Source organism: Coregonus clupeaformis, chromosome 27 (genome assembly GCF_020615455.1).
Source record: "Coregonus clupeaformis isolate EN_2021a chromosome 27, ASM2061545v1, whole genome shotgun sequence".
Classification (NCBI taxonomy): domain Eukaryota; kingdom Metazoa; phylum Chordata; class Actinopteri; order Salmoniformes; family Salmonidae; genus Coregonus; species Coregonus clupeaformis.
In genome coordinates this window covers 16,195,448-16,209,429 of record NC_059218.1, presented here as the reverse complement: position 1 = coordinate 16,209,429, position 13,982 = coordinate 16,195,448, and the positions used below count along the sequence as shown (strand labels likewise).

At 46.0% G+C, this 13,982-nt stretch overlaps 1 protein-coding gene across 6 annotated transcripts in view; it reads right to left on the bottom strand.

Annotated features, from left to right (window-relative positions):
- Positions 1–13,982, bottom strand: part of LOC121541558 (LHFPL tetraspan subfamily member 2a protein) — a 73,010-nt gene that overhangs the window by 7,636 nt on the left and 51,392 nt on the right. For 4 of the 6 annotated variants that reach the window (XM_041850642.2, XM_041850643.2, XM_041850641.2 and 1 more), the window contains one exon: positions 4,559–5,628. In XM_041850642.2, the coding sequence (XP_041706576.1) occupies positions 4,559–5,099 (541 nt within the window). In that variant the 5' untranslated portion in view covers positions 5,100–5,628. The remainder of the gene's footprint in view (positions 1–4,558; positions 5,629–13,982) is intronic. The other 2 variants (XM_041850645.2, XM_041850646.2) reach the window with 1 other exon arrangement.

Sequence of the window (13,982 nt, the reverse complement as noted above, 5' to 3'; positions counted from 1 at the left end):
TGCTTGTGATTGATCAACATCTCAGACCTTTGATTCGGTAATGAGATTCATTTCCAGTCAGTAGTCCCACCCAGACCAGTATTATACGTTTGCTTTCTCTGTTTGCTCAACACTAAAAACCTCCAGAGCTAGATTAGTCGTCATGATCAGCCTGTTCCAATACACTCATTATCATCTGACCTGTAAAAGTCATAGTCACGCTGTATTATATTGTATTTCCTTGTCCGTTTACTGGAATCACTGTCCACAATTCCCATCAGCCATCACTCAGCTCACAGCTAGCACCCAGGTCAAAGGTCATCTGTGTGACAGTACTATGCTCATCATGGCTGACCCTGGCTCGTAGTGTCGTCTGGCTGGCTGATCTGCTGGCTGGTTGGTTGGGGCTAAGGGAGTGTTTATGGCAGGTAGTAAAAGGTTATTATGACACTCCCAGCTGTACACCTGTTTAACTACCTGCTGTTTGTTTGTCTTCTCCGTATATACGGTCTACCGGGGTATTTGGAACTGGCCACGGGATGGTTTTTCAATACAGTTGAAACTATTTCTTTGAAGTTAAAAAAAAAATGTTTTGTAATATTTGTAGCTACTTTTTAAGTAAATAACTACAGTCAACTTGTGCAATACGTTAGGCGATAAAGAAGACTGCGTTCTTCATTTCACCTGTTGCGTAATGTTTTATTATGAAGTTTACCGGTAGTCCCCAGTCACATGGTGTTTGTTTACAAGCACACAACAACGAGAGACCGGAGCCTTGTGAGTCACTCACTGTTGTGCAGCATGCACCAGGTGATTTAGTTACTGTATGGAATTCACAACTAAATGTTTACCAGCTAGATATCTTATACCTATTAAGTTAACTGTCTAAAATGTGCTAAATTCTCTGCAGTTGTGCATTTGGTTTGCTAATTTAGTAGCTAGTTAGATATCTAGCTAAATGTTTAGCTTCTTCCAAAATCAAGCTTTGCTTGGTAACAGCTGATAATCCCCTCCTGGATCAAGAGCATTGCTGTCTAATATTTGTTTTGTGCGTGCAGCAAACTGTGAGTAGCATTCTTTTGTTAATTGTATAACTTCGAGCTTTACTTTTTGTTAGCATTGCTAACCTTCGGAATACAGGGGATCAGTGGGGTTTGAAAATAGTGCCCCTTGTGTTCAGTGCCAGTATTACTGAATATCCCGTTAAGGCACAAGGTCGGTATGAAGGTCTGACTATCTGGATATCGCCCAAGCCTACTAGTTAGATTACATCTCCAATAGATTTAGATCAGAGACAAAACCTTCGCAATATGACATCAGTGTGTGTTTAAATTAGGTTAATAGAGTTAGGGCCAGTCTAATGACTCCAGTGGGATGACGTGACCACCGCTGGCTACACAACCACAATCTCTCCTTCTGAGGTCAAGCCTTTCCCAAAACATCTGCCACCTGATCCCAGTTACGGTCACATTATGGTACGGTCGGTCTACACACTTAGTGGAAATAATGATTGGAGGAAAGTCAAACTGGTGGAAAGAAGAGATAGAGAGAGAGAGATAGACAGAGAGAGAGAGATACAGAGAGAGAGAGAGATAGATACACAGAGAGAGAGATCCAGAGAGAGTGAGAGATACAGAGAGAGAGAGAGAGAGAGAGAGAGAGAGAGAGAGAGAGAGAGAGAGAGAGAGAGAGAGAGAGAGAGAGAGAGAGAGAGAGAGAGAGAGAGAGAGAGAGAGAGAGAGAGAGAGAGAGAGAGAGAGAGAGAAACAGAGAGACAATAAAGTGATAGAGCGATATCACAGAATGCTGGCTGGGGAGAAATTACAGATTTTTCCATCCCTCTGGTCTAGGACACATGTGGAGGTATCACTGTCAATAGGAAAGAAATCTGAAGGAAAAACACCAACAGAAAAACACCAACTTCCACAGCCACGTCAACACAGACCGACTGCTTGATATGGTGTCGCTGTGTGTTTTGGTCCTTATCTCTTCCTGTAGCCAGGGCATTAAAAATCCACCCAAAACCACCTATAATTTCTGGTGAATATATGTTTCATTTTGTCGTTATAACCTTCGCAATATGACATCAGTGTGTTTAAATTAGGTTAATAGAGTTAGGGCCAGTCTAATGACTCCAGTGGGATGACGTGACCACCGCTGGCTACCCAACTACAATCTCTCCTTCTGAGGTCAAGCCTTTCCCAAAACATCTGCCACCTGATCCCAGTTACGGTCACATTATGGTACGGTCGGTGGAACACTTAGTGGAAATAATGATTGGAGGAAAGTCAAACTGGTGGAAAGGAGAGATAGACAGAGATACAGAGAGAGAGAGAGATACAGAGAGAGAGAGAGATACAGAGAGAGATACAGAGAGAGAGAGAGAAATACAGAGAGAGAGAGATACAGAGAGAGAGAGAGAGCGAGAGCGAGAAACAGAGAGATACAGAGAGAGAGAGACAATAAAGTGATAGAGCGATATTTAGTGATCCAATTGACATTTTAGTCATTTAGCAGAAGAGCGACTTACAATTAGTGAGTGCATACATACTGCTTGATATGGTGTCGCTGTGTGTTTTGGTCCTTATCTCTTCCTGTAGCCAGGGCATTAAAAATCCACCCAAAACCACTTATTATTTTTGGTGAATATATGTTTCATTTTGTCCTTATAATAAGGTTGGTAGCAACATGTGAAAATCGTTGTGAAATTCTGTTGCAGCTCAAGTCGTCTACAAAACCCATAATACACTGCTCTCTCTATGGGCTGGCTGGCTATCTATCTAGCTAGCTAGCTAGCAAATGTAGCTACACACAATAATACCAAAGTTAATATCAGCATGTGAAGTAGTTAGTTAGCTGTAAAATTGGCTAAACGATTTGTACTATCAATTTAGGAGTCTACATTCTCACCATGTTCAACCAGCAGATCGATTTCCCTCGCAGAGTGGAGTGTGACATTCACTACGGCCATGCAATGGCACCATGTAATGCACTCTGGACTGAAGAGGCAGACAAATAGGAGAAATGTAGTGGACCCGCTGTTAAATTACACATTTCTCAAGGTAGGAATATCGCAAAAATATAATCAATGGCTCATTCGAGAGAAGACAACCTCCAGCGTTATGACATCGGCCAGTATTGAAATCTGACGTATGGTAGACGTTTTCGTAATCTGAAAGTTGTAGTCCTATTAACTTCCAGTGTAGTGAGCAATGCTAGCTCATAGCGGCCAAATTTCTGCCTGCTTGAACGGTAATAGCACAGACACACATGAAATGACCCCGGGAATCGATAGAACATTGCACAGAGATGCACAAAAACAATATAACATTCAAAATGGATGAATCTTTCCTTTGGGTTAATGACCTATAGTCAATTCAGACAGGGGGCTAAGGGCTGGGGGCATGAAGGAAACGTCTCCCTTCTATTTCTGGTTTCCCCTCGCCCCCTTTCCTTTTCCTCATCCTCTTCCTCCCAGCGACCCACAGACCCATAACGAGCAGCTCTGCTCTTCTAATCAGTCCAGTTGTGGAAGTCCTCTGACTACACTCAATAACAACTACAATAACACTGGACTGTATTTGGCACTTTCACTAGGTCTGAATGTGCGTTACATTGTTAGGTGGTAACTGTCCACCGGTGTAGCAATCACCGGATTAATTTAGTGCCAGAAAGTTGTTATCATACCCAAATTCTAACCTTAACAAAAAATAGTGGGGAAAAGGCATCAAATTGATCTTACAGTAGATAAGTGTCTGTAGGGCAACTTCACCCTGACCTACTCCCTCACCAGTCATTACACCATCCCTGACAGTCTAAGGAACAAGTACAGGGGAGGATAGGCGAGAGGGATGAAAGCTCAGAGAGATTCAGTCGGAATGACCTCCCTCTCTCCTATGACTGCCTCTTCCCTCCCACAATTCACCACAGCAGGTCACAGCGACTCGAGATTCATACAGATACACATACACAAACACCACACAGGTCACATGACGTCATCCCCAGCTGACTCAAAATGACAAATATTTGGTACCTTGTTGCTCATGGCAACGACCTCAGAGGGAGGTGCAAGGTTGCTGTGGTTCCCGGATCCTTGACCTATAGGGTTAATGGTCACCTCGAACACACAGAGAGCACGCTGGTAGTAAAGAGTTAATGCACTCTTGGGGGCCTGTGTGTGTGTGTACGCGTGTGTGTTTGTGTGTGGTCAGTGGGGTCTGATTGCTCTAGTAAATGTTTAAACTATGAAGGTTAGAGAGATGAACAGCAGCACTAAAGGTTAGATAGATGGGGTTGAATGTTGGCTGTTCAAACGGCACCCACCCCTTCACAAGTCCCTCTCACCCTACATTCCAGGGGTTCAACAGTCAGTCAGCTGGGTCTAACTACTGCACTGCCTAGAGAAAACTACAACCAACCAACAGGCAGTGTAACACTGCACACAGGAACACTGGAACAGCAGTGTCTGTGTATTTGCTGTGTGAGGTACTGTATGTGCATGTCAATAAGTGAATGTGAAAGTAAACTGGGTAACACTGCAATATTGTTCTGTGGGCTAACGTGTCTCCCTCAGTCTCACCTGCGATGGCCTGCAGCAGTCCACACACGTTGAAGATGCTCTTCTTCATGATGCTCTGGAAGCACATGGTGAAGACGGAGATGAAGGCCACGGCACACAGCAGCAGGATCCCCGCAGCCAGAAAGATGGACGCCGCCTGCCAGAACCCGCTGGCAATCTCCCCAAAGTGCACGGCGTACGGCCCGCACAGCACGCCGCGCTGCAGGTGGGGCAGCTTGATGCAGCGGCCGTAGATGCCCAGGGTGGGCCGGTAGGCCTCGCCGGCTGCAGTGGCACCGTGAGGGCCAAAGACGGCGTCCGGTGTCCGGGGGAAGCCCACCAGCCAATCGGTGCTCATAAAGGCGATGAGCTCGCCGAAGGCGGCCACGATGCTGAGTAGAGTCCACAGCATGGAGCGACAGGTTACGATCACGTGACACATGGTGATGATGACGTTTGCAGTGGTTCTGAAGTGTTCCTGGTGTTGTCTGTTCCTCTCTGAAGGAACAATTATGTTCAGTTGAGTTCGATGGGGTTGATACCAGGAGCGGTGGAATGTCATCCAGGGGTCACACAGGTGGGGTCAAAGGTGAAGGTTCAGGTCCTCAGGGTCTTCAGGAAGAGGGAAAAGGATAGAGGGAGAGAGCAAAGGATGTGGTCCTGTTGTGACAAAGGTGTGGGAGAGAGTGAACAGTTCCAGCGCAGGGAAAGGAGGAAGGAGGAGGGAGGAGGGCGGGAGAGGCTGGTTTGGAGGCAGGGCCTGAGGTCAATGATTCACAGTATCCCTCTCTTTCTCTGTTCTTATCTCCTCCTGGTGTCGTTCTGGCACTGCTGTTGTTCCTGTTCCTTCTTTCTGCTCTGTCATCCGATATTACTTTCCGTCCTTGCCACTGTCTTACTCACCCGCTTTCAGTTACTCTCTCTCTATATCCCGTCTTGTGCGTAGTGTGCTAGAGTATTGCAGCTGGAGTGTCTGTTTTTCATACACACTCGCTTTCGTCTTTCTCTCTCGTTGCCTCTCTTCTGGACTCTACATCGTAGTGAAGTAGTGTCTCCAGGGCCAGCCAGCTGGCTTCTCACCAACTACACACCTAGAGAGAGAGAGAGAGAGAGAGAGAGAGAGAGAGAGAGAGAGAGAGAGAGAGAGAGAGAGAGAGAGAGAGAGAGAGAGAGAGAGAGAGAGAGAGAGAGAGAGAGAGAGAGAGAGAGAGAGAGAGAGAGAGAGAGAGAGAGAGAGAGAGAGAGAGAGAGAGAGAGAGAGAGAGAGAGAGAGAGAGAGAGAGGAGAGAGAGAGAGAGAGAGAGAGAGAGAGAGAGAGAGAGAGAGAGAGAGAGAGAGAGAGAGAGAGAGAGAGAGAGAGAGAGAGAGAGAGAGAGAGAGAGAGAGAGAGAGAGAGAGAGAGAGAGAGAGAGAGAGAGAGAGAGAGAGAGAGAGAGAGAGAGAGAGAGAGAGAGAGAGAGAGAGGAGAGAGAGAGAGAGAGAGAGAGAGAGAGAGAGAGAGAGAGAGAGAGAGAGAGAGAGAGAGAGAGAGAGAGAGAGAGAGAGAGAGAGAGAGAGAGAGAGAGAGAGAGAGAGAGAGAGAGAGAGAGAGAGAGAGAGAGAGAGAGAGAGAGAGAGAGAGAGAGAGAGAGAGAGAGAGAGAGAGAGAGAGAGAGAGAGAGAGAGAGAGAGAGAGAGAGAGAGAGAGAGAGAGAGAGAGAGAGAGAGAGAGAGAGAGAGAGAGAGAGAGAGAGAGAGAGAGAGAGAGAGAGAGAGAGAGAGAGAGAGAGAGAGAGAGAGAGAGAGAGAGAGAGAGAGAGAGAGAGAGAGAGAGAGAGAGAGAGAGAGAGAGAGAGAGAGAGAGAGAGAGAGAGAGAGAGAGAGAGAGAGAGAGAGAGAGAGAGAGAGAGAGAGAGAGAGAGAGAGAGAGAGAGAGAGAGAGAGAGAGAGAGAGAGAGAGTGTGTGATCGTAATTTATGGCAGACCATGGTAACACTTAGAGCTGTGACAAGCTGTATTAACAGTGTTGGTATCAAATGTTTCAGAAGCAGTGTTTACCCCCTCCCAACTCGCATAAAATGTCACTTTAATCAGCAAACAAAAACGGGGTCATTGACCAACACAGCAGTTTTAAACAACCAACCATACTCTAAGACATGTTGTGTCAAACACAAGGCCCGTGGGCCGAAACCGGTCTGTGACACATTTCTATCCAGCACACGCAATGATTTGGGTTGTCAATTCATTTTGGCCCGCTTCCATACAGCCCGCGAAGCGCTGCACTACAAGTCACAGCAAGCGCTCCCACCGTGCTGCACACCAAACGGCAGTGCATTGCCACACACCCACCCCTCCTCCCAGACCCACACACACACACACACAACCAACCCAGCCAGTGCCCTGTATCATATCACTAATGGCACTGACCGAATCTTCTACCAGACCGAAAGTTTAAATATGTTGTAGGCTAAATGTCCGTGCCAAGTTTCAGTTCCAACAGGTCATTGCTGTATCCTACAATTCACACACGGGTATAAATTACTACTAAAGGACAATAGGACACACAAGCAAGTATAAATGAGTCAACAGCCTGATGTGCTCGCATGGGTGAATTCAATGTCTATCAAGCTGCTTTCGTGAGTCCCGTTTACCGTGCGCAGCGGAGGGACCGTGTACACAGACACATGCCACTGTCCTAGCTAAGCTACTAAAGTGTTGCAACAAAACACCATGCAAAGGAGAAACATGTAGGCCTATTACAGCAACGTTTGAGCAGTAGCCTATGCTGGCTACTCAACAGCAATACATTTTGAGTGCACCATACAGCAATGCTGCATTCAACCGTACTAGTAAAGAATGCAGTGCAAAAAAAATGACAAACATGTTTCAAGTTTAAATGTTACAACAACCTCGTTTTTGTCATTTGGAGTTAAATACTTTTTGATTATGGTCGCAGCGTATTATGCACATCTGCAAGCATAGCAGCAAAGGCTGGACAAATATTATTTATCTCTTATTTTGTTTTAATATGTAAAAAAATGCTACATACAGCATACTACTGTAAAGGGACATCGGAACAACGGACAGTTTGGGTCGCAGTTGTATACACGTTTTTTTTAAGGCGATGTCTGGCCCACAAATTCGTTGTGTTTTTTCAATATGGCCCTTGCACTGATTGAGTTTGACACCCCTGCTCTAAGAGTAAGTGGCATAGCACAGCCATGGTGAATAGGAATAATGGTGAATAAAACATACAGTGAGGGAAAAAAGTATTTGATCCCCTGCTGATTTTGTACGTTTGCCCACTGACAAAGAAATTATCAGTCTATAATTTTAATGGTAGGTTTATTTGAACAATGAGAGACAGAATAACAACAAAAAAATCCAGAAAAACGCATGTCAAAAATGTTATAAATTGATTTGCATTTTAATGAGGGAAATAAGTATTTGACCCCCTCTCAATCAGAAAGATTTCTGGCTCCCAGGTGTCTTTTATACAGGTAACGAGCTGAGATTAGGAGCACACTCTTAAAGGGAGTGCTCCTAATCTCAGCTTGTTACCTGTATAAAAGACACCTGTCCACAGAAGCAATCAATCAATCAGATTCCAAACTCTCCACCATGGCCAAGACCAAAGAGCTCTCCAGGGATGTCAGGGACAAGATTGTAGACATTTTTACATTTACATTTTAGTCATTTAGCAGACGCTCTTATCCAGAGCGACTTACAGTTAGTGCATACATTTTTATATATATATATATTTTTTCATACTGGCCCCCCATGGGAATCGAACCCACAACCCTGGCGTTGCAAACGCCATGCTCTACCAACTGAGCTACATCCCTGCCGGCCATTCCCTCCCCTACCCTGGACCACGCTGGGCCAATTGTCGCCGCCCCATGGGTCTCCCGGTCGCGACAGAGCCTGGATTCGAACCAGGATCTCTAGTGGCACAGCTAGCACTGCGATGCAGTGCCTTAGACCACTGCGCCACTTGGGAGACCTACACAAGGCTGGAATGGGCTACAAGACCATTGCCAAGCAGCTTGGTGAGAAGGTGACAATAGTTGTTGCGATTATTCGCAAATGGAAGAAACACAAAATAACTGTCAATCTCCCTCGGCCTGGGGCTCCATGCAAGATCTCACCTCGTGGAGTTGCAATGATCATGAGAACGGTGAGGAATCAGCCCAGAACTACACGGGAGGATCTTGTCAATGATCTCAAGGCAGCTGGGACCATAGTCACCAAGAAAACAATTGGTAACACACTACGCCGTGAAGGACTGAACTCCTGCAGTGCCCGCAAGGTCCCCCTGCTCAAGAAAGCACATATACAGGGCTGTCTGAAGTTTGCCAATGAACATCTGAATGATTCAGAGGAGAACTGGGTGAAAGTGTTGTGGTCAGATGAGACCAAAATCGAGCTCTTTGGCATCAACTCAACTCGCCGTGTTTGGAGGAGGAGGAATGCTGCCTGTGACCCCAAGAACACCATCCCCACCGTCAAACATGGAGGTGGAAACATTATGCTTTGGGTGCGTTTTTCTGCTAAGGGGACAGGACAACTTCACCTCATCAAAGGGACGATGGACGGGGCCATGTACCGTCAAATCTTGGGTGAGAACCTCCTTCCCTCAGCCAGGGCATTGAAAATGGGTAGTGGATGGGTATCCCAGCATGACAATGACCCAAAACACACGGCCAAGGCAACAAAGGAGTGGCTCAAGAAGAAGCACATTAAGGTCCTGGAGTGGCCTAGCCAGTCTCCAGACCTTAATCCCATAGAAAATCTGTGGAGAGAGCTGAAGATTCGAGTTGCCAAACGTCAGCCTCAAAACCTTAATAACTTGGAGAAGATCTGCATAGAGGAGTGGGACAAAATCCCTCCTGAGATGTGTGCAAACCTGGTGGCCAACTACAAGAAACGTCTGACCTCTGTGATTGTCAACAAGGGTTTTGCCACCAAGTACTAAGTTATGTTTTGCAGAGGGGTCAAATACTTATTTCCCTCATTAAAATGCAAATCAATTTATAATATCTTTGACATGCGTTTTTCTGGATTTTTTTGTTGTTATTCTGTCTCTCATTGTTCAAATAAACCTACCAATAAAATTATAGACTGATCATGTCTTTGTCAATGGGCAAACGTACAAAATCAGCAGGGGATCAAATACTTTTTTCCGTCACTGTACACAGACAGAGGGCTTGTTTAAAACGAGTCAACAACCTCCTGTCATGCTTAAACAAAGCCAGACCTGGAGAGGAAGAGAGGAGGAGGAAGAGGAGGAAGAGGAGGAGGTAGAGAGAGGGGAGGCCTGGTCAGACAGATGTGCAGATGTGTGTCAGTGTTGGTTTTGAAGTGGGGCCTCCTCTCCTCCCGGAGTGTGTTTATGTTTGAGAGCCTAGAGGAACCCCGGCTGCTCGGCTCTCTATTTTGGTTCCCCCTGCAGAGCTCCCTGACTGACAGGGTCAGAAAGGAGAGATGTGGAAAGAGGGGATGATGGATTCTTTGACAAATGGATGCAGACGGAGGGAAAAACAAACGTCAGACTCAGATGAAACAGCCCGCGCCGCTGACCTACGGTCAGTTACCAGCTGATAGCAGCCTGGCTGTTCAACCACCGTGGAGAGAACACATACAGCGGGGAGAACAAGTATTTGATACACTGCCAATTTTGCAGGTTTTCCTACTTACAAAGCATGTAGAGGTCTGTAATTTTTATCATAGGTACACTTCAACTGTGAGAGACGGAATCTAAAACAAAAATCCAGAAAATCACATTGTATGATTTTTAAGTAATTAATTTGCATTTTATTGCATGACATAAGTATTTCATCACCTACCAACCAGTAAGAATTCCGGCTCTCACAGACCTGTTCGTTTTTCTTTAAGAAGCCCTCCTGTTCTCCACTCATTACCTGTATTAACTGCACCTGTTTGAACTCGTTACCTGTATAAAAGACACCTGTCCACACACTCAATCAAACAGACTCCAACCTCTCCACAATGGCCAAGACCAGAGAGCTGTGTAAGGACATCAGGGATATAATTGTAGACCTACACAAGGCTGGGATGGGCTACAGGACAATAGGCAAGCAGCTTGGTGAGAAGGCAACAACTGTTGGCGCAATTATTAGAAAATGGTAGAAGTTCAAGATGACTGTCAATCACCCTCGGTCTGGGGCTCCATGCAAGATCTCACCTCGTGGGGCATCAATGATCATGAGGAAGGTGAGGGATCAGCCCAGAACTACACAGCAGGACCTGGTCAATGACCTGAAGAGAGCTGGGACCACAGTCTCAAAGAAAACCATTAGTAACACACTACGCCGTCATGGATTAAAATCCTGCAGCGCAAACAAGGTCCCCCTGCTCAAGCCAGTACATGTCCAAGCCCGTCTGAAGTTTGCCAATGACCATCTGGATGATCCAGAGGAGGAATGGGAGAAGGTCATGTGGTCTGATGAGACAAATATAGAGCTTTTAAGTCTAAACTCCACTCGCCATGTTTGGAGGAAGAAGAAGGCTGAGTACAACCCCAAGAACACCATCCCAACCGTGAAGCATGGAGGTGGAAAAATCATTATTTGGGGATGCTTTTCTGCAAAGGGGACAGGATGACTGCACCGTATTGAGGGGAGGATGGATGGGGCCATGTATCGCAAGATCTTGGCCAACAACCTCCTTCCCTCAGTAAGAGCATTGAAGATGGGTCGTGGCTGGGTCTTCCAGCATGACAACGACCCGAAACACACAGCCAGGGCAACTAAGGAGTGGCTCCGTAAGAAGCATCTCAAGGTCCTGGAGTGGCCTAGCCAGTCTCCAGACCTGAACCAAATAGAAAATCTTTGGAGGGAGCTGAAAGTCTGTATTGCCCAGCGACAGCCCCGAAACCTGAAGGATCTGGAGAAGGTCTGTATGGAGGAGTGGGCCAAAATCCCTGCTGCAGTGTGTGCAAACCTGGTCAAGACCTACAGGAAACGTATGATCTCTGTAATTGCAAACAAAGGTTTCTGTACCAAATATTAAGTTCTGCTTTTCTGATGTATCAAATACTTATGTCATTCAATAAAATGCAAATTAATTACTTAAAAATCATACAATGTGATTTTCTGGATGTTTGTTTTAGATTCCGTCTCTCACAGTTGAAGTGTACCTATGATAAAAAGTTACAGACCTCTACATGCTTTGTAAGTAGGAAAACCTGCAAAATCGGCAGTGTATCAAATACTTGTTCTCCCCACTGTAACTGTTCTAGAATCAGCCTGCCTGAGATAACCCTGCTGACACGGCCATTTTATAAACACCAGCACTACAGAACTCACATAACCCCAGGGTCATCATCACATCAAATCAAATCAAATTTTATTGGTCATATACACATATTTAGCAGATGTTATTGCGGGTGTAGCAAAATGCTTATGTTCCTATTTCCAACAGTGCAGAAGTATCTAACAATTCACAACAATACACACACATTTAAAGTAAAATAATTAAGAAATGTCAGACTGGCATTGACTAAAGTACAGTAGAATAGAATACAGAAAACATATGAGATGAGTAAAGCAGTATGTAAACATTATTAAAGTGAATAGTGTTCCATTATTAAAGTGGCCAGTGATTCCATGTCTATGTATATAGGGCAGCAGCCTCTAAGGTGCAGGGTTGAGAAGCCGGGTGGTAGCCGGCTAGTGATGGCTATTTAACAGTCTGATGGCCTTGAGATAGAAGCTGTTTTTCAGTCTCTTGGTCCCAGCTTTGACGCACGAATACTGACCTCGCCTTCCGGATGATAGTGGGGTGAACAGGCTGTGGCTCGGGTGGTTGATGTCCTTGATGATGTCCTGTGACATCGGGTGCTGTAGGTGTCCTGGAGGGTAGGCAGTGTGCCCCCGGTGATGCGTTGGGCAGACCGCACCACCCTCTGGAGAGCCCTGCGTTTGCGGGTGGTGCAGTTGCCGTACCAGGCGGTGATACAGCCTGACAGGATGCTCTCAATTGTGCATCTGTAAAGGTTTCTGAGTGTCTTAGGGGCCAAGACGAATTTCTTCACCACACTGTCTGTGTGGGTGGACCATTTCAGATTGTCAGTGATGTGTACGCCGAGGAACTTGAAGCTTTCCACCTTCTCCACTGCGGTCCCATCGATGTTGATAGGGGCGTGCTCCCTCTGCTGTTTCCTGATGTCCATGATCAGCTCCTTCATTTTGTTGACGTTGAGGGAGAGGTTATTTTCCTGGTACCACTCCGCCAGGGCCCTCACCTCCTCCCTGTAGGCTGTCTCGTCATTGTTGGTAATCAGGCCTACTACTGTTGTGTCGTCTGCACATTTGATGATTGAGTTGGAGGCGTGCTTGGCTACTCAGTCATGTGTGAACAGGGAGTACAGGAGGGGGCTGAGCACGCACTCGTGTGGGGCCCCTGTGTTGAGGATCAGTGAAGTGGAGGTGTTGTTTCCTACCTTCACCACCTGGGGGCGGCACGTCAGGAAGTCCAGGACCCAGTTGCACAGGGCAGGGTTCAGACCCAGGGCCTCAAGCTTAATGATGAGCTTGGAGGGTACTATGGTGTTGAAGGCTGAGCTATAGTCAATGAACAGCATTCTGACGTAGGTATTCCTCTTGTCCAGATGGGATAGGGCAGTGTGCAGTGCGATGGCGATTGCATCGTCTGTGAGTGCTACGGGGCGATAGTCATTTAGTTCAGCTCTTCCACAAACACTACCAGGATAGGGTTTGTGGGGGATAGTAGATTGACATAGGCTAGTGCTTTTGCTGTTCGTTAGGCTTTCTCATCTTGTTGGCTGACGAAAAGTACATGTGGACCGTTCTTCCAATTTCGTCAATATGCACCTCGCAATTGGATAAGGACACGCGCAGTTGCATCCCCGATGTGTCTGTCTTCACTTGTAGCCTGTGAGAAAGACCCAATCACGTGATGGAGAGCCATGTGAGTGAGAGGTGCTTTGGAGCCCTCAGGGAGAAGGGCACATTGGCCACTGGCCGCAAAAGGCATGGATTTTTTTAGGGTGCATTACGGCCACACAAAGGGGATGCCGCTGTGAAATTCTAGGCATTATCAAGTGCTTGTCAAATTGTGAATGAGTGACTGATGAAGTGTGTACAGCCTGTGCAAAAAACTAAGCAGAGCTCATGCCTTTCAAGCCACTTTTTTCATATCATCATTAGCGTCGCATCATGCAGCCTTACAATGTATTAAGAATCAAAACATATAGCCCCCTGTTCTTCTGAAATAGACTACATTTTCTTCATATCATGTTTCTTTAGATCTGTCTAAAATAAATAATTGATTTATTATGAAGGTGTAGGCTATATTACTTGGATTTATTAGACTTTTTAAAATGTAGATGTTCCAAAGGTCAACATCAGTGGCTTGTAGGCTATGTGTGGAAGCCAGGAGATGCTAAATGTGTTTATGTTAATTTACGGTCAATTACCGTGAG